General features: G+C 43.8%; 1 protein-coding gene across 3 annotated transcripts in view; it reads left to right on the forward strand.

The window, feature by feature from the left end:
- runx2b (RUNX family transcription factor 2b) overlaps positions 1-20829 on the forward strand; it is a 163943-nt gene that overhangs the window by 115455 nt on the left and 27659 nt on the right. For 2 of the 3 annotated variants that reach the window (XM_044106484.1, XM_044106485.1), the window contains 3 exons: positions 12087-12352; positions 13918-14074; positions 16618-16722. In XM_044106484.1, the coding sequence (XP_043962419.1) occupies positions 12087-12352; positions 13918-14074; positions 16618-16722 (528 nt within the window). Of the gene's footprint in view, positions 1-9077; positions 12353-13917; positions 14075-16617; positions 16723-20829 lie in introns of those variants that run through there. The other variant, XM_044106486.1, reaches the window with a different exon arrangement.

Raw genomic sequence — 20829 nt, forward strand, 5'->3', positions numbered from 1 at the left:
TGTTTCTTTCGGGAAGTTTGCATCATTTATTTTGTCTTTTTTCATTTATGAGAAGGCTGACATTTCAGGATGAAAATGTAGTCGGTGGATCGTTGGAGACAGGGCCGTCCCAACATTAATCTGGGGCCCTGAGCGGAATGCAGTGTGGTTCCCCTGTTGGAGTTAAACCCACCGGCTACTAAATACCAGTTTTTAAGTTAGCAAAGTTTCATAATCTTATCTTAAAAAGTGGTTTATAAATTATTTCAAAACTCTACAACAATAAGTAAACTGTGAAACAAAGTTATTTCTCTTGTATATTAATTTGGTCTGGCAGTCATTTCTGGAGTTTGGCTCAATTGGAAAGGAGAGACGGTTTAATTAGTATATATGGAAAATTGTCATTTAGTGATAATTCACTTTGTTTTACAGCATCTATTAAATGTGACCACTCATACACACAATTAGCAGAGTTAACAAGAAAACGAGCAACGTTACAATTTTGAACCTTAAAATAACTGTTGGGAGATGGAAAGTTTTGCCTGTGTGAATACGACTGGTACGTTTTCATATCCTTAGATTATAAAAATAAATGCAAATTTTAAAAAAATCTTTAAACTTCTTCTATGCTGGCGCAAATTATAGAAGCAAATTTTAAAATAGGATCATTCTTCAGCAAAATAACCACAAATTAGAACCTTTGAGAACGTCTACGAGAAGCTGAGTGCTCTTGGGGGCCCCCTGCTGATCTGGAGTCACCGGGCAGCAGCTTATTTCGCTCATGCCTAAATTTGTGCCGAAAAACCGGAAACTAGCATTAGTTACTAATACTAATCAAACTAGGAATGTTTTCCTGTGTATGATTACAACTAGTATACTTGTTAATTCTGATAAATACTTAATTTAAATTTGTTAAAATAATAATAATGCATCCACTTCGCTCTAAATGGACTGCCAGGATCATTTTGTTTACATAGAAAGATGGGTTTCTAAAATGAAGACAACTGCATGCTCCTTTAAAGAATTGTATTTCAAATGGTCTTTGCATTATATTCGCCTGTTTTGCTCTCACGCAGAACATCCACTTAGATTCCCTTCATTTGCACGCAGCCAGATAGATCGACATGCAGGAGTCCTGCTGGGCCCTGCAGAGGCGGCGGGAACAGCAGAATCGGCCTCGCTGGTAAACAAACAGAGCGAGGCTGCTGCGAGTCTTTGCTGGGCCTCCAAATTATAGCCTGGTTAACCAACATCCCAGAGCCCGTCCCTTTTACTGCAGCGCACATGTGTGTAACATACACGCCTCATGCGTTTGCCTGCATGACCTGTGCGCATTGAAGGAGGCCTGCATTAAAAGCGCACATGCAGTCAGGTTGAGGGAGCTCGTCTGCGCGACAGTCGAGGCCAAGAGTGGAAGGTTTTATAGACATTAGCGAGGCTGAAAGCGAAGCACACCCCAAGGGCCTGTAATAAATATTACCCAATCATCAGGCTCACAGTGTGAGGTTATTACTGATGAAAAAGAATCGTTCGCAATGTAAACACGGGTTTAATGTTTACAGCTTTTAACCGTGTGTATCCGCTCTCTAAGTCTTTACTGGCAGAAGTTGGTTTCCGTGGCCTGAACCTGGTTCAGGGTGGTAAATGATAAGGCTTTGTGGTTAGCAAGTCGTCAGACAGTTACCTCTGTTTTTTTTTTTGTTGCTTTTTTTGGGGGGGGGGGGTTCTTTCCCAGAATGATGCAAAAACAGAGCCTTCTTTGGGATGCAGTCTCTTAAACCGTGGTTCAGTGAGAGCAGGTTGGAGTGTTTAGAGCTTCTCTAATTGTGTCTAAATGAGTTCTGCAACTACTGGGGACAGTATTCAGTTCCCCGGAGGATTCACGAACACAGCAGAGTGATCTACGGTGCCATAAAATCCTGTTAAAATATTTAGGATGATAAGTTCTCGCAAAATGATTGGTCATAAATCTGGTGCTTCCAGAGTGTATTCCGAGCGGACAATTTAATTGTCAACTGGAGACCACATCCCAACAACTCCGTTGCCAGAGAGGGGGATATTTAATGCATGCGACGCTGAAATTCTCAGCTTTGCCATAATGCAACACCGCAGAATAGATTGGGTTTGAGGGACAGTGTTTCGCAACGTAATTGATGTTCCTCGTGGGACCCAGCAGTTGATGAGACTCTGCTCAAGACTCAATTTAGACTCTATAAAGCTGGCGTCATCCGAGTCTTGGCTAGGCGGAGAGCAGACATGACATGAAATCTTTAACAACCTCTGGAATAACCCGAATGCATGTGGAAAATCCTGGATCATAGGTCACACAATCAGACCATGATCATTTATCTCCGGGGGAAATTTCGCCAAACTTTGACGATGTTTCCTTCATTAAATCTGTAAATTTTCCAAAGATGTCTGCAGCTGATTTCTTCCGAGGACATCTCAGGCTGCAGGCTATGAAAGTGAGCTCCATCCTCTTGTCATTTTTCTCCACACGCCCACCTTGCAGTGAGTCATTTCTGACCAGTCGCCTAATGGGCTCGGGATAATTACAGGCTAAGGTTTAAGGCAAATGCCAATCTCTCAGAGAGCTGCGTCAGCCGAGACACTCTGAAATTAACTCTTTCAGCAAAGGGAGCACTCGGAAGCAAGACCTGGCGTAAGCAGAGTCTTCTTGGGGGCGATTCTGACATGTACATGGGGGCGGGGGATTCAAACCCCAGTATGTGCGGCGCCCGGGCTCCGTACGTCAGGTACGTTTCTTGTGATTTGCTCCAAAGTAGACTCAGAAAGGATAAAAAGAGAAGGAAGTGAACTCTCACAGAGTTGCTTTTCAGCTGTTGTCTCAGAGTTGGAAACATTCACTGGATGTAATGGCAGTTTCAATATTGCTTACACCACGTTAAGGTAAAAAAAAAGATGTATGCATGTGCGTCAACATATTTGGTCGGCCATATTTGTGGTACCCCTAGTAAAGATGAGTACAAAACCTTAAAATAAATCAGTCTTTTACTATGCGAGCATCATCTTGTGAAAATTAAAACACAACTTTAATTTTACAATACTTAGTCTGTGTGTGTGTGTGTGGGGGGGGGATCCATGTTTGACATAATAATTGGCACCCAGGACGATCCCTTTTGTCTACATTTTTAATATGATGGAAATTCTTATTAGTAATCCAAAACTTCCTTTTTTCTGGGGTATAAATCTGATGTGAAACTGAGGTCAGTTTCTCTCAGGCAGACAAGCAACTATGCCATTCGAGTGCGGCAGATGTGTTTTTCCACCATAAGTCAGAAACAAGAAAGCAGCTACACACCTAAGCCTGCCAATGTGTGCAGTCGGATCCAAAAAATCAAAAGTTTCAGTCGACTGAAAAAAGAAAGCTGGACGAGGAACTGCATTTATCTTGCCACCACACATGGTGAGAAGGATGTTAAGGGAGCTAAATATACAATTACGAGGCATCATCTACATGCCAAACGGTTGTTGGCATGTTAAAGCATTTTCCCGAACATAAACAAGTGGAGTTTGCTAAACACTATAGGAGTTTAACTGAAACCATGTGCTTTGGTCCAGTGAGACTAATATTGAGTGGGTTTTTTTTGTCCAACATTCCACATGGGTTTGGTAGGAGTATGTGGAAAACAACATAATGCCCAGGAATGGTAGAGGATCAGTGATGCTGTGGGGCCATTGTGCATCCACAAGTCTAGGTTTCAATGTGCATGTTGCCATAAACTCTTGAAATATTTGATTACTTTTATCCTGCAAGGCCATGAAATTTTTCTGATACCAATCTAAAAAACATACTGACAACCCAACTCAGAAATGGTTCATCAGACAAAATAATCAGCAGCTACTTCATGGCCATTTTAGTCGTCAGGTCTGAATCCTACAGAAAAACTGAGGTGTGGAAAGAGGAATGGTCAAAAATCCGTCTAGCTATGATTTGACCTTAAAGTCTAGAAGACTAAGTGCTGAAAACAAGGTATTTCTTGATTTTTCAGTGTTAGATTGTGCTACTGAAGTAAAAAAAAAAAATATATATATATATATATATATATATATATATATATATATATATATATACTAAGGGCTTTTCACTCATCTTTAGCAAGGGTGCCAGTAAATGAAGGCTTTCTTTCACGGACTGACTCATAATATACGTCCAGTCGAGATGTGCAAGCTTTGACGGCGGCCAAACAAAACATACGGTAAATTTAATTCAAACTTTAAATACCCCAAAACTAAAATTGTGCATGGGACATTTGCAGACGTGGGGTGGTTTTTGAATGTTTATGTCTGTGTGCAATTGAGCATCCACGATGGCATCCCTTCTCACATCGGTTTGGGTCCAGTGCTCCTCAACATTCCTCTCACCTACCTTCCTGTATATACATACATATATCCTTTCCCAACGTCTCCTTCCTTTTTCTCTCTCATTCCTGCCTCTGCTTGTCCTTCCAGTTTCCAAGCTGCGGCACTGGAAATGGTCAAGTGATAGCCGATAGGTCCCCTGCGAGTGCTACCGCTTCTCTGCCTTCACGCCATGCAGTCACTCTATCTCTTTCCCCGTGTGTCCATAGCCCACATAAATCATCATCAGTCAAACTCTACGGACAGGGACAACAGAAAGAAATACCCCTCTGTGAGTGCGGTGTTAGTTTTGCCTCGCATAATGTACACGGGGGCTAAGCGCTCTTGGATACATGAGAACCGCATGTCTTGCAGATGTACTATAAATATTTTGGTACTAGCCGGCTAGTTTGCAGGGAGGAAGTAGACCAGTGAAATACACAGAGGAAGGGGGAACGTGTAAAGTGGAATGTTGGCCCAGCCCAACTGTCTGTATTGTCTTTAGCACCTACAGATGGTCTCGGTCCAACAAAAACGCTCTTTACAGGGGTTCCTGTTCCCAGTCGGGGTCTTGTACCTATCCAGGATATGCTGCGTTTCCTGCGAGCAAATCCGCCAAACCAGTCTCCGAGCGGTCATAGTTTGATTAATAGCATAATCATGCGTGATCGACGCGTGCTTTGTAGGAAAAACCGGCAGAGTTTACTGATGCTGTGGTCCAAATCGATGAAGGAACCGAGCATAGCTAGTGCTACAAAAGCTGTGAAGGGAAAGGGAGGTCAAATATGGTTGGCAGGTTTAAAAAATGTTTGGTCGCGGCAATGTAAAAGAAATCTACAATTTAAATGTGAAAGAACTGAACTCCCTCTGTTTGGCATGTTTCTGGCCCCAGCCCCAGGCACTGTCACCCAACCCCGTGAAAGAGCAACACAGACACATCGAAAGTGAGCCGACACGCACGCACACTTTGACAGCAGGTGGTGTGAGACACGTCAACAACTAAAGGTTCTCTGGCAGACTCAGAGAGAGTTCTCGGTTCTGCTCTCCAGTCGCTCAGATCTATCATTGGGGCTCTTTAATGGCAGCCTTCATCACATATTACTGCCTTATTTTCTCCTCTCCATCTTCTAGCCCGCAGAAGTTCCTCTTTTGTTCCTATTTTTAAGTACAAGTGATCTCAATTAGGGACCTCCGTGAAGGCAGTAGGCGGCAGACAGTCAGAGCAATAAGAGCGGGGAGGAAATTGTCTTTATACCCCCTCCTCCAGACTCCCACCCACCCTCCTGCCACAAGCAGCGAGCAGCCGCCCCCTCCTTGTCTCCATTTCGTTTAATGCTCCCCTCTGCCTTTGCTGAGTAAAATATCAGACGAACTGTGCCGGCGCAGCCTCCTTCAAGTCCTGTACAACTTTCTGAAAGTAGTTACACATTAAAAAATGCCCAGACACACAATCATACTAGCAGGCACGCCACAGAACGTGCCGTCCTCATCCCAACGGCTCACGGTGATGTCACAGGCTCGGTCAAAAACAGTCATTAAGGGCTTAGCTCTGATCTGGGATTAGTGCGTGGATGTGACTCGCGTCGATGAGGTCCGGGCGAATAAAGCCGAGGCCCGTCGCCGTCCTCTGCCCGGTTCACAAATCGGCCTGCTATCTGTGACGCTACTTTCAGGGCGGCACGTGGGTTCTTTTGGGCTGATTGGCTGGCGGACTGGGTCTTTGGCTGGTTTTGATGCGGAGCCCGGTGGGCTCACTTGATTGGCTTGCTGGCAGGCCACTGGGCTGGTAGCCTGCCAAACGTGGAAACATCCCGTTAGAGCTGAAAAAGCCTGGTCCTCGTCACTAGAAACCTATAATTTAGCGTCTTGAAAAATGCAGCACTGCAAAATGGATCTTTAATCCAAAGTCTTCAGGGAATTCACTTCTTTTTTCTTTTGAATGATGAGAGTGCACCATGTGCTGATGTAAGAAGAGGGTCCAAGTAAAAATAGGGTTTATAAGTGTTCTTATTGTTTCTCTTCAGAACCTAAACTTCACTAAACTGCATGAGTGCAGAGGCTTAACATCGTCTTTGGATAAAAAACCATGTTGTAGTGGGCTTTCAGGAGATCTCAAAGCTTTTGATAGAGTAGATCATATCCTTGTTTTATAAAGGCTGCTTCATGTAAGCTTTTTGTTACTGTGTGTTGAATTTTTTTTTAATCTGCCTACATGGGTGAACCTGGTTTGTGTCTACAGGTAACTGCAGAGGGAAGGGTTAATCTTGGAACCAGTTCTTTTTTTTTTCTATTTCTAGTTCTTTAACTAATCTTGAAGAGGTATAGATCTAGGTGTGTATCAATTGTAAGCATGGTGTTCCACACTTATACATACAAAAGCGTCATCTTTATAAGTAGAAGCAGAGTCTCTTCCATTGCAATTCAAATCTTTACAAAGTCATTTGGCCAATCCAAAACTGGTGCTTAATGGCAAAAAGACAAATCATGGGATTTTCATGGGCTTTTGTTCAAGTTAATAAATTGCAAACTTCAGGAATTGGTTAAGTGAACATCTTTATCGCTTAGAACAGTAGTTCATTAACTGTGGTGGCACTTGGCTTGCTTCTTAGCGGTTGGTACTCATTATGTCGGTATTTGTTTGCTAAATACACAATAACTGGCTTCTTACTGCACGTGGTGTTCTCTGAAGAGAGAACTTGGGTCTGGGAATGACATCCAACAAAATTTAATCAAATCATTTCGGCTCAACGTTTGGAAACCAGTGTGGTTTGCTAATTGTTCAGTGACCAGGCAACTACTACTAACAACACAAACCGAAATAGTAAATGTTATTCCAATGTAGGAAACTGTTCTTCTGATGGTTCTTTGATCAGGTACAAAATTAAGCTAACCTGCTCTTCAAACTTTAGCTCCCCATTGATGGAAGGACTTACATTATGTAGTTAACTTGGAAACAACTTTAAAACCTGGAATAGTGTTGCTCCTTTCATTCTGTTCTTGTTTTTAGGATATTGATGATTTTTCCCTGGCATTAGAAGCATTGGATCTCCATGGGTACAGTAAAAAAAAAAATAAGTCGCACTTGTTCTGCTTGAACTGCAGCATTGTGCCATGCTGTCATCTGTTCCCAGTGAGGAGTTGTTCATTGCAAACTTACACGGATCCCTTGAAACATCAGAGCGTTCACCAGCAGAACAGAGAGACATCTCCGCTTTGTTAAACTTGCTGTCAACATAACAGACAACGGTTGCACATATTAGCAGTTCACACGGGGCCGCGCGTCACTCCGAGCGGGAACGACAACCGAAACTTTTCCTCCCCGTTTGATTATCTCGACAGGAAAATTAGTCACAAAAGCGTCGGCCGACTTGGAGCTTCTTCTTCTTTTTTTCTTTCTTTTTTTTTAAGAAAGCAAATAATCGAAGCTGAGAGGCAGACATACAATATTGCCATAAATCACACGGCGCACATCACCGCTCAAAGCGGCACGCAGTGGTTCTCTACTGTTAGTGACTTCGCCTACTGTGCGATGACTCCAAGCCAGTGTAACACAGTAGATGAAAAACACACAAAATTTAAAAAAAAAAAAAAAAAAAAGCGGAGGGAGAAGATCCAGCTGCGCGCCAGGCGAGCTGCAGACCTACTGCACGGTTGAGCGGCTCCATGCTCGATTCATTACCGCATCCTGTTATGGGCTGTTAATGCAGGAGGAAGATCGGTCAGGTATCTTGTAAAAATAAAAATTAAAGATTTATCCGTTAATTTTTTTTCATTTTTCCTTTTTGGGGGGGAATAAATCTTCCAGAGCGAGGTAGAAAAGTAGTAATTTTATTCAACAGTATATTTTTGGCACAGAAAAAAAAAAACGAAAAAAAAAAAAAAACGGGGGTCTGTCTTGCTGTCTCTCGCGGACATCAAACGGTGAATTTTAAGCTCACGTGGGGTTGGGTGGGGGGCTCGGCCTATAATATACCTCCGAATGGCAGAAAGCAGAGCCTCGCTGCGTGAATGTGCAGCATATCCTGTACTACCGGGAGCTGGAAGACAGATGCTGGATGTGCAGCGGGGGAAGCAGAGAAGCAAAGCGGAGTCAGATGGGACAAACACTCTTTGATGAGCTGAGCTTGTCAGGGCTAAAGTCACGACCGGATTAGCTAAGGAGGAGTGAGGAGAGGGGGGCTTCACTGGGAGGCAGAAACCGTACAGGCCCTGGATGGACACAGACAAATATAGGCATAAAATATTATGCCTGATTAAAAACAGTTTTTCAGCTGGTTTAATACCTGGAAGCCCAGCTGAATTCCTCCTCGAATTGGATGTCAGAATTAAAACTAATAAATCTGATTGAGCTAATGGCATGAAATAGGCTCGATCGCTGTTGATATTTCATCTCGGCGATTTCCATCCCATCCGTGACGTGCTCCCCAAATTGCATTTGAGCTTGGCGGCCGTCCACGTCGCTCCACCACGTAGCCTATATGCGCCCGGGCGAAATTATCCCCGCTGAAATTGAACTCCGCCGGAATAACTGCCGCCACGGTTCCTGCAAAGGCCATGTTTATGACTATTACAGATTTAATTACTACTATTCACATTTATTCATCCATGGATTTGTTAGTTGATCTTTTGAGAATGTTTGACAATGCGAACCATATTTCTGGTGTTTGGGGCACAGCGAGTGTAACTCAATCACTTTTTTTTTTAACCTCCTCCACCTCATCCTCACAACGAGGTGCCAGATGCATGTCAGCGTTCTCGGACTACATATATATATTCGCATATATTCTTGGCCATCAAGCTATTTTAAACAACAAACCACTTTTTTGAGCTTTGAAACTTTTGTTGTTTTCTTTTTTTGTTGTTGTTGTGTTTTTTTTTTATTTCTATATTAAAGCAAAGTTCGACTTTACAACATGAAAACAAACTGCAAAACCCCCTCACAGGATCCAAATAAACTAACATCTGTGCCTCCAAGTAGTCTAATTTATTTTTGAAAGAGGCCTGCAGTATCAAAGGCCTTTGTCTCAATGACTCCGAGCAATAAAAGCCTGTTTGGGAGCAGCGGGGGGAAAAAAAGAGAGCGAGAGAGAGAAAGAACACAGAATGGTAATACACATGCCGCTGTGTGATGTGGCACTGAGAAAAGTCTCACTGGGAGACTGATGGGTAATTAGACTGGGAGGGTGTGAGGTGGGAGATGACTGCGATGAAGAGCCTCACGGAGGGTAGAGGATGCCCTCTAGTAGAGGTGAGAGGGGCAGCATCCTCACTTAAAACAAAGTAAATGAAGAAATAGTGTAACATCGATATAGAGGAGCAGCATTATCATTTAACATTAAGCTAAAAATAATAATTATAATTTTCTTATTTAATTGTTTTAATTTTTTATGCCTATTTTGTTTATGTGTTTTTTGTTATTTTTTGTTATTATTATTAAAATTTTTTATTCTTTTTATTTTCTTGATTTTTTTTTCTTTTGGTTTTCAACAAACACAGCATCGGCTCTTATATTTAAATATATCTATTTATTTATTCTTATTCTTGTTTAATGTTGATGTGCGGGTGTAAAGGTGCAGTTGGTGTTTTTCCAAATGAGATTTCATTCAAATGATGATTTAATGGCCTGTTTTTATTTATTTATTTTAATTTTTTTTAAATCAATTTATGTCTTTCCTTTTTAATTTTATTCTTACATTTCAAGCTAGATCATTTTAAGTGGATGCTGCATCAATGTTAGCAACAACAGTGCAATATGAAATAGATATTTCTAAAAAAAAATATATGTGATCTAAAAGCCCTTTTGCAACCGACAAAAAATGGCCTCTGTGTGATTTGTTGTGGTGTTGTTGTCACCGTGTTGTTAACTTCTCATGAAGTTTATTTTATTTAACCCAACACTGCTGCGTATCGGACTCTGTTATCGTGTTTCCTTTCTAGGGTGTCAATGAAGTGGAAGAAAACATAAAATGTCAGACAATTAATGAGATTCAGAACATTTATCTTCATCTCCTTCCTCCTCTTCTTCTTCTCTTGCTCCTGCCAGAAGAAATTAAACACGATTAAAATAACTTGTTATTCTTTTTAGAATATTATTGTAAACTCGGGCGTAATTTCGGCAAATTCGCAAAAAAAAAAAAAAAAAAAAAGATAATTTTTAAAAAATGTAAGGTTTCTTCTTTCTGCGTTGTGTGAATGTGGTTTCGTTTTCTTCTAATGAAACACGTATGTAATTGATTTAGCTCATCGTGTGCGGCCCAAAAAACCGGTGAAGTCTTTTTTTTTATATATTTGTTGTTTTTGTTTTTTAACTCGAGCGACTTTCGTAGACTCGTTGTCTGCTGAATGTAGAGTATTTTTTTTTGTTTTTTTGTTTTTTTTGTTTTGTTTTGTTTTTTGGTGGGGACGGGGGGGATTTAAAAGCAGAATACCTGCTGCAGCTACACCTCGGCTTACACCTGCGCAACAGCTCTCCCCTGCGCCCGAAATGAAACCCTACTCCTGCGCGTCCTACCTGACTCACCGCTCTCCGGTGACTCAGTGGCTCCGGCCCTTGATGGGAGCTCAGTCCGAGACGCTCCTGTTTGGCGCACATTGTCAAGCGCCGTAACTCAACACGGTCTGACTGGAAATGACAACCTCCGACGTCAGGAGCGCGCTGCCGGTCCACGGGAACGGTGACATGTGGGTACGTATGCGGTTTACACGCGCGCCGCGTAACCCTCTCGTGGGGCTTGGGGGAGTTGTGTGGTGGTGGTGGTGGGGGGCGCAGAGACGACGCTGAACAAAACACGATTGTCCGTGTTGTGGGGGGGCAGAGAGCGCGTTAGAGGCGTGATAGATCGCGGCGCAGCGCGGAGGGAGCGGATCTGACTCCAGACACCACGTGTTGGAGTCGCATCAGCGCAATAATTGCCGGGGCGCTTGGGCTATATAAACCACAAAAACGCCTGCGCACGGGGAACCCCGGCCCTCCGAACACTAACCACATTCACGGCCGCAAAACGGGATTCGAGTTTTTTTTTTTCTTCTTCTTCTTCTTCTTCTCCCTTCCCTCCTCCTTCATCTCACCGGCGATCATTTCTTTTCTCTCTCTCGCTGCCTCGCTCTCTCTTTCTTTTTTCCTCCCTTCCCCAGGCTTTTTAACCCTATATACAAAACCTGCGTCGCGGCCGGAAGACCTCCAGAAAGATTTGTTGAATTTGCAGGCGTCGCGGGATTATAAATAGGCTTGTTAAGTATTGTTGAGGCGTAATCTTTTCACTTTGAAACTTTCCTTCATGTGTACATAGCCTGCGGGTTTCCAGAGCGCCTTTCAGTTTGGCACAAAGACTTCAATGACGCACCTGGAAGAGCGCTTTGACTTTTTTTTTTTCTTAAGCAAACGAAGGCAGACAAAAACCTTTTAGACCGTCTGGTTTAACTGTACAGCCTAGTAGCGCACTCGGAGATTTATTTGGTGTTATTACAGTCTGAGCGCGCGCCTGCGTTATGGCACGTGGATTCCTCCCAGGAAAAGCTCTCGATTTAGAAAAAACGCGTCCTTAAAGCCTTTTTTTTCTTTTTTCTCTACCCGCGGGAGAAAGTCTGCTTTGTAGTGGAGAGAGGTTTAGAGCTCTCAACCGAACCGAGGGGCAGCGAGTGTGAGAGAAAGCGGAGAGAGCCCGAGACAGAAAGAGGGAGAGAGAGAGCCCCCCTCTGCAGCGCCTTTCCGCTAATCCACGGTGTTGTGATGCGAATTCCCGTAGATCCCAGCGCCAGCCGGAGGTTCAGTCCGCCGTCCAGCAGCCTCCAGCCGGTCCCAGGGAAGATGAACGACGTGAGCTCCCCGGCCGGCCAGCCGGACGCGGCGGCCGCGGTGCCGAGGCTGCGTCCCCCGCATGAGAACCGCAGCATGGCCGAGATCATCGCCGACCACCCAGCCGAGCTGGTGCGCACCGACAGCCCCAACTTCCTCTGCTCGGTCCTGCCCTCCCACTGGCGGTGCAACAAGACGCTGCCTGTCGCCTTCAAGGTGAGCTCCAACTAAGTGTTGACGCTGCTAGGTTAGAAGGAATCCCAGTAGGAACTTGTTTTTTGCTATATAAATACACTGAATAAAAGCTGACTTTAACTTATCCAAGTTTTTTTTTATCCCTCTACATTTATAATTAATAGGGTTGCTCCAAAAAAAATTATTATAGTCTTTTTAATTTTGAATTTTTTTTAATTAACCGAAAAATCACCAGTTCCTATAAATGTCACCACAACATTTTACTTTATTTTTAAAATTTTTATTATCATCTATGTCAACCTATGATATAACTCCACTCGTTTGTTTCTTTCTTTCTGATTAATAAGTTGATTTTAACTCCTTATGATTAAATTTGTGCATCAAGAAAATCATTTCTCTGAGGTGGTTTCACAACTTTAATGCAAAATTTAAAAAAAGTAGAAATATATCACAGGAGCCAAATGTTGTCTTTTTTATTTTAAGCAGAAAAGCAACAATTACACCACCTAGCGTAGTTTTGAAATACAGTTCTGATGTTCTGCGCAGCATTTTGATTTTGATTATTAGACTTTCTTGTGAGCCTGCGAAGTGGGCTGGCACTGTGAAGAAACAGGTGGAGGAGGGGCGGGTGTAGTAGCTTCATACATCCAGAGAAAACTTCATTCATCCCTGCAGCTTCTCTGGCATCTCGTTAGATATGCTTTAGGAAAAGTAAGATGACAACGATGGAGTATTTTTAACTGTTTTGTCACAGCGACGTTTTAAAATCCTCTGCAAATCTTCACATCGAAAAACCAATTTAGTTTGTAATGTCAGCTGGACGGCGGACTACTGAAATTATCACAACAAAGTGAAATCCTTTAGAAATGTGTCCGAATGAAGAATAACCACATTTGTTTGCCCCCTCCATATTTAAACACTCAGACACGTCAGTTTTTATTTTAGCTTTTTCAACGAGATTTATTTGGTGTTTTTACAGTCTAAAAACAACAACAAAAAAAGAAAAGGGGAAAAAAAATAGAGGCTCCAGGAATAATGGTTTTAACATTTTGAAGCCTCGTCATTTATTTTCTTTCCTGATATTACGCCGATTAAAATAAAAAAAAGAAAAGAAAAAAAAAGAGGCCCTTTTAATTAGGCGGCGTATTACTCAAAGGACAGATCAAAGACCCTCGTCAGTGGAAATGTATAGCTGAGGCTCTGGCCTGGAATTAAACGTGACAACTTTCTGAAATATAAGTGTTATTTCCCCCGTCGTTATTACGAGGGGGCTCTGTAATTATCGCGGGGCCTTGCTCGTCCTCTTTTATCTGCGTCCAAGGAGCTAAATGATAACACAAGGCCTCCACGCTCAAGATGGTTAACATCATAACGTTTATCTTATTGTCAGATCGCTTCAGAGGGACAAATTAAAAGCCATCCATCAACACAATGTGGAGGAGGATGGCATGATGGGGAAATAATAAATAAAGGAGAGCAGAAAGGGTTCCTCCCTTTATTTTTTTTTGTCTTGTACCCATATTTTTTTTAGATTTGAAAAAGTGTTCGATCCAAAAAAAATCTCCCCCCCTTCGTCTCCTCGACAGGTGGTCGCCCTGGGCGACATACCCGACGGGACGGTCGTCACGGTTATGGCGGGCAACGACGAGAACTACTCGGCCGAGCTGCGGAACGCCTCGGGCGTGATGAAGAACCAAGTGGCGCGCTTCAACGACCTTCGCTTCGTGGGCCGCAGCGGCAGAGGTGAGGCCTCAGACTCTCTCCGTGCTCGCTGCCGCAGCCTGCAGGGAGCCATTAGGGCTCAGTGGTGTGGATTAGTGGCCACATTCCCCCAAAGTGGCAACCACATAATGATCTCCCTAACTCCAGAGGCTAAATCCCACAGCCCATATCCTTAAGAGAGGCCAATAACGTCTTCTTCTGCAAGCTCAGAACGCTGCTCCTTTTGAGTTAATTGTCCAGAATAAGCAGGCGATGCTTCTTGAAGTCTGAAATATTTTATGATTTTATTTATTTATTCTAATAAAGAAGCAATTTTCCTTTCTCTCCCTCCCCCCCCTTTCACCTTGCATAACCTCGGCTCGGTTCAGGCTCGTAAACATGCTAGGTGGTGCTGCGCCCCAACCCCCGGCCTCAACCCCCCTCCAGGCCCACACGGCTGATCGTTCTCTGCCCACATCCTCGGACTGCCGGAGTGAAACAAACTCCTGTTCAGTCCAATAGCATTCCTGGAATGCTTGGCATCACCAGGCGACAATTCGGATCGCTCGCTGCTCCCATCGCTCGTTAGTAAATCATCATATTTGGAGTTGTGACGCTTGGCACTCGCTCCCAGCCTTTCCCCGTTTCCCTGGAACGCTCCGTTCGTTTTTCCCTTTTGAATTTCCCCGCCCTCCTCACCCCGGTTAAAGCGATCGCAACAGGTAGCTGTCGGTTAAAAAAACCAAAAAAATGGGTTGACTTGGGGATGAGTGCAGAGGGGTCGCGTGGTTGCTGGTTGCCACGGAAACCTTCCCTCGTGCAGCTTTTGCTGAGACACAGAATCTCGCAACAGGAAGTGACACAGGAGCCAGGAGGGTGGATCGGACTACGAGGTGTCTGAAATGAATACCCTCCAGTGACAGATAAGTACAAGCGGAGAGAACTGATAGCATGTTAGATAGCTAAAAGTCACGGCCAGAGAGGAGGCCGCAGCCAGGCGGGGGCGGACGGGGATCGATAATTACAGGCCTGATGCTGACGACGATAGCGTGGACGCATGGGGCAGGTTATTTAGAGAGGAATCAGATACTCCTGATAAGATCTTTGGACTTAATGGTGTTCCACAGGAATCGGCTAATAATAGGAGCGCAGGTACTGCTTCAATATCCCTTTGACATTTTCACCCGAGCGCAACACAGCCACTGCCTTCAGCGGGCTTCTTCTGCGATAAGACATGAAGGGCGGCTTAATAAAGTGGGAATCAAATCTGGAAAGTGCGGCATGCTTTTTGCAACCACCTTTCACTGCAGGCACAGCTGCCAGTCTTCTGGAGGAGGGGAAGTCTCTATCCCCGCCTGTAAATGGAAGCTGGGAAGGAGAGCATCTGTGGACGGCCATTTTTAAATCTCAGTCGGATTATGGTATGGATGTGGTATATATTGAAAATGCTGCGATCTGAACCCATTTCTGAAGCTCTGGCTGTATGTTTAGAGTCATCACTATGCATAAGGTTCCCGTCTCAAACAGGTTTTTGTCCGGGATAGTCCTGTTTTCAGTTCCCTACATTTGCCTAAAAAAAACTGCAATTCTACCTGGAGACGCACTGATCCGATATTACAACCCATTCTCACACCCAACTCGTCATATATTGACGCATGGTATTGATGGCAATGTCTCCATTACGTAAGAGCATGGTTTACTATTTATTCTACATTTTATTTAAAATTCCTAATTGTCTGTGTAAACAAACATGTTCTTCAGAAAAACCGGGGCCAGTTGAGCACCAAACTCTGAAGCCTTCCACCATCCAGAGGAACAAAAGAGAGAAATCGTTTTAATTCGTCACGCGATCGATTGACTCACTGTTTATGGCGACAGGCATAGATGTTGATACAGGATGGTGACCTTTTCGTCTCGTGGGTTCCCCCCTCTTTGCACCTCAGTGGAGGTATGTGAGTCACCTGTCGCCGCTGCTATCTGCCCGGTCCATCTCACCCCGTCTTTGAGAGCCATGTTTACTGAGGTTGTAAAGTGGAAGAGAGAGGGGAGGGTCCGTGCGCCCAGACGGCTGCGAGTGAATGGGCAGCTGCTCCCTCTCCTCCCTCCCCCTCCCCGCTTTCCCCGTTTCCCGCTTGCAGCCACGCTTGCGCGGCGCGTCCGCATACCTCAGAAGTTAGTGTAACTGCTGACTTGGCTGTTGTGATATGATTCACAGCATTCCTCGTGCATGAACATGGGAATACACGCACTTGCACAGACAAGCGCTCAACCCCGGGGCAACAACTGCTGGGGATTATCAAGAAAGGAAGTGACTATTAAAATGCCTCTCGCCGTCCCACACGGCAGTAGAGATTCTTGATAATGAGATGCTGGCTGCTGCTGTGCAACTCTGCAAAACTAAACCGAAGGCTTAGCTAAACAGAGCTCATTTGATGTTGTTATTTTGTTATCATTCTCTCTAGGCCAACATCTCCTTGTAATGTGATCGCTGCGACACTCGTGACTTAGGAATGGTTGTAGAGATAAATGCCAGACATTGTCTTTGCAGATGGCATATCCTTTGATCTTCTTTGATGTCACCACAGGCAAGAGCTTCACACTGACAATCACGGTATTCACCAACCCACCGCAAGTGGCCACGTACCACCGAGCCATAAAGGTCACCGTGGACGGACCGCGTGAGCCCAGGAGTGAGTACCGATGCATGCACTCGCAGCACAGTAAGGGGAGCGTGGCGGAGCGCACTAAAAACGCTTCTGCCAGTTGAGTTTGTCTTGAGAAAGATGAGTCAGTGACTGACAAGACAGGAAATCAAAACTGAAAGTTTTTTGGGGTTTTAAAAAAATAAAATAAAACCACAAGACAAGAAATTCCCATAAAGTCATTCAACAGTTTAAACTTTAAGATCGTGGGTCTACTTTTGAATCTGAAGTGGGGAATTGCTGATTTTTGTTTTCAACTGGTATTCATTGAAATTATTAGGAATAGTTCTCTTACTTGTAATCAGATGTCCTGTCGCAGTCAATTTGTCGAAAAATAGTCATGTTTGCATATCAAAGTTGCCTCTTCTCAATGGGATCTCTTCAGTTGGACAGTTTGCAGGTATGTAAACGTGCAGATGATGAGTACCTGCAATGTTTTGATGGTTAAAATTAACAGAATCTGAATCAGTTTTTTGAGGTGTTAAAACAGTCCAGCATCTCTCCCATTCAACATGAATCAGAAAAACATCAAAAATCGTAGAAAATTTGTCATTGCAAGTGTACACTGTTTTTTTGTTTGTTTGTTTGTTTTTGTTTTTTTATCAGTTTGGACCTGCATCATCTTCTCTATCGTCTTCCATCTTCCCTGCATGTCCCTGGGAATATCTTTGAGCAAAATCCAGCTGATAACTTCACCATGAAATCCAAACATCAGGATTGGGGTTGCTCAATATGTTTCCAAATATTCTCACCCGTTTTGCGACAATCAGATGCCAAAGTCAACTAAGCTGTAGTCCCCCAAGTCCGACTGGCTATTAGCCTTCCACCACTCTGACAGTTTCTTCTCTTATCGCCACTTCTCAGGCCCCTGCTTTAGATTTTGGCAATAAAAAATAAAAAAAAAACAGCAAATGCAAAGCTTTATAAGACAATATCAGCCATCTAGACTTTCACAGGAGACATTTGTTAGGTTGCAGCTGTCCTTAGATGCTGATCATTTTACTCTCTCTCAAAAAAAAAAGAAGAAGAAAATTGGTGAGGGGGTGACAATGGTTGGTATTTTTGTTGGTTTCGCGTGCAAATGTTCCTGGTGTGGGACGGGGGCCGTCCTCTGCAGCGGTGTTTCCCAGTGCTTGTCCTCTTGGCACACTGCCCTGCACGTTGTTGGTGTTTCCCGTCTTCAGCGCACCAGAGTTGTATTTATGGCTGATTAACAATGTTTTACTGAACTGCAATCATCTGAATTAGGCACGTTGCAGCAAGGAAACATGTAAAACATGCAGGGCAGTGTGCCTTGACGACCAGGGTTGGGAAACACCAGACTCTGCAGGACACTCTGTACCGAGAACGCGTCATTTTATACGTGCCAAGGTGTATTCTTTGTATTCTACCTGACCATTTAAAGTGTTTTTTTTTTGTTGTTGTTTTATTATTATTGTTGCCCTCATTGTTGGCTGTAGGACAGTGATTTTTGTGGTTGTGTGATTTAAGATAATACTTCACAAGAAGGAAGTCGTTTGGTATGTGCATTCAGTTGGAAGAACAACTATAAATTCAACAAACTTGTGAGTGTAGACATAAAATACGCTAACATAGTGTGAATAGTTTCGGTGTTCCTTACAACAGCTCATACAACTGGATCCTTAGCCGCAACCTGACAAGCTATCATCATTTCTACATTTACTTCCGGTTCTGATTAAAAACTCCACTGGACCTGAACAAGTCCTTTGAGAGCCAAAGCATTTCCTCTGGTTTTCACAAACCGAACTGTTTGATGTTAAAAACAACAGCTGCGCTTTAACTAAACCGTACAAGTGGCCCAACAGCTAAAAGCTAAAGCTAATCGATGGGAGACGCTGAGGTATTTTAGCTGAAAGGGTCTGAGATGTACAAGCCGACAAGCGATGGGAAGTTAAATAAAGACGGACCGATGTTCCGTTTCCTGTCTTACATAAACGTGAGACAAAGTATTCCTGAAAGGGTACTCCGGGTAGCAGAGTGCTAGCATCAGCTTCTTTTAATGGCCCACATAAAAACAACTGAGGAGGAAAAAAAAAACTTTACTGTAGACAACAGTGCCAACTGGTCTGGCATGCAGCTGTTTCCACAACCCTCCTCCCTATTCATAAAAAAAAAAAGGAAAAAAGCGATATTCTCATCTCAAGGCGTCTCAGTGAACAATATCACATCACAAACAATCCACCCACCCACCCAGCCTGCCCGGTCACATATGGCACCAGGACACAGAGGAGCCAGGAGACAGTAGGATTACTACCACCGTCACTCAGGGTTGTAGGAAACCGGCGATCGGTGCCAGAAAAACGCCTCACGCACGCCCGACAGTCAGCACTGCGCAGACATGGCGCCCCGAGACAAAGGCACATGCTTGTCCTCGAAGAGCGCATGCTCTCGCAATCACGCCCACTTCATTTCCCCCGCCGTCGCCGCCACCTCCCGTTCGCACCAGTGTTTGATCAAAAGCATTTCCTGTGCATCTGCTGTCCCCCGTCAGAGGACTTTCAAACAAGTCCCATTACTCGGTGGCGAGCAGATGGGAGTCGGAACTGAGTTTGTTTAGAAAACCAGAGCCCAGTTAAAGAGACACGAGCAACTGCACAGGAGGACTCGGTGTTTTGTTGAGAATAAATGGGATGATAGAGTTTTGCTTGTTCTGAGAAAGAAAAACTAAAAAAAAATAGTTATTCGACTTTGCAAATCTTAATTGCACTGTGCAGCGCCTTGCAAAAGTATGCAAACCCCTTACATTTTTTCACATTTTGTCAAGTTTCAGTCAAAACTTTCTGTGTTTATTTGAATTTTATCTGGTACACCCAAACGTAGTTGTGCAGGACTGCGAGACGGGAGAAAACAATTCACAGACGAGATGTGGCGTGCATCTCGATGCATCCTCTGAGTCACTACCACTGCTTGCTTCAGTTACAGCTGCAAGTGAGTTGGACTAAAATCCTATCAACAATTTTTAATAGTTGCTCAAATTGGAGGACATCTGAACATAAAACTTTTAGTTGCACCAAAGATTCTACTATATGAAAATAGGACCAGCAGAGAATCAACTCTATTCCAGCCTCTAACCGTTTTTTTTTTTGTGTGTTTTTTTTTCTATGTTGACCTTTATCCACTGCTGGAAAAAGGAATTCCCACAGCATAATGCTCCCACCGCCTTGTTTTCCCATGGGGGCGCTGTGTTCAGAGTGACGTGCAGCGTTAGTTTCCAGCCACACACAGTGTTTTGCATGCAGGCCAAGAAGCAGAACTGTGGTCTTTTCTGAATGCTGCCCGGTCCCCTACATCGTTTCTGGCAAAGACTGACGGGATTTCTTATGGCCCGCTTTCTGCAGCAGCTCTCTTTTTACCACCGGATATATCCAGTTCATGACTGACTGCGCTAGGTTTGTAGTTGTGCCCATACTCCTTTCATGTCTGGATGATGGAACAGTGCAGCATTTGTTGTTCAGATTTTAGTTTGTGGTGTAACTCCGTTTTAAACGTTTCCATTACTTCCTCCCTGGCCAGTCGGGTGTTTTTCTGCCCTCGCGATGTTGTTTGATCACAAATGACTCTGGAGAACATTCATATAGAGATTCAAGATGTTTTCGTACCTGATGGTTCGGCAGACTCGGTTCAGCTGGGGACCAAAGCTGCTGCATTTGTCGCATTTTGAGCCGGTGAGGTTCACTTTCACACTGCACTGGGTGAAACAAACTAAACCCTTAGAGCAACATGTTCCCCCACTCGTCTGTGGTGGCACTGCACCAAGAATCATTGAAGGAAACAACATGAAAACCTCTGACGAAGACACAAGTGCAACTTCCTTCTTCACGAAATATAAACAGAAATGGAGAAGAGTCAGATTTTAGCGGCTGTAGGATTTCTTGTTTGTCTTGGTTAAAAGACTACGACCCATTTCTCCCTCTAGTGCTAGTATCCCGTCTTTGTTTTGGTTGTGTTTACCCAGAATGCCCGGCTGTGTACTCCGCTTCCTGCTTTTTAAGCGATCTCCGGTTCATTTGCTGTTTACATTAAACAATCAAACCTCACGCCAGAATTCCCTTCAACCGGACAAAGGCCTCGGTT

This window comes from Gambusia affinis, linkage group LG22 (genome assembly GCF_019740435.1).
Source record: "Gambusia affinis linkage group LG22, SWU_Gaff_1.0, whole genome shotgun sequence".
NCBI lineage: Eukaryota > Metazoa > Chordata > Actinopteri > Cyprinodontiformes > Poeciliidae > Gambusia > Gambusia affinis.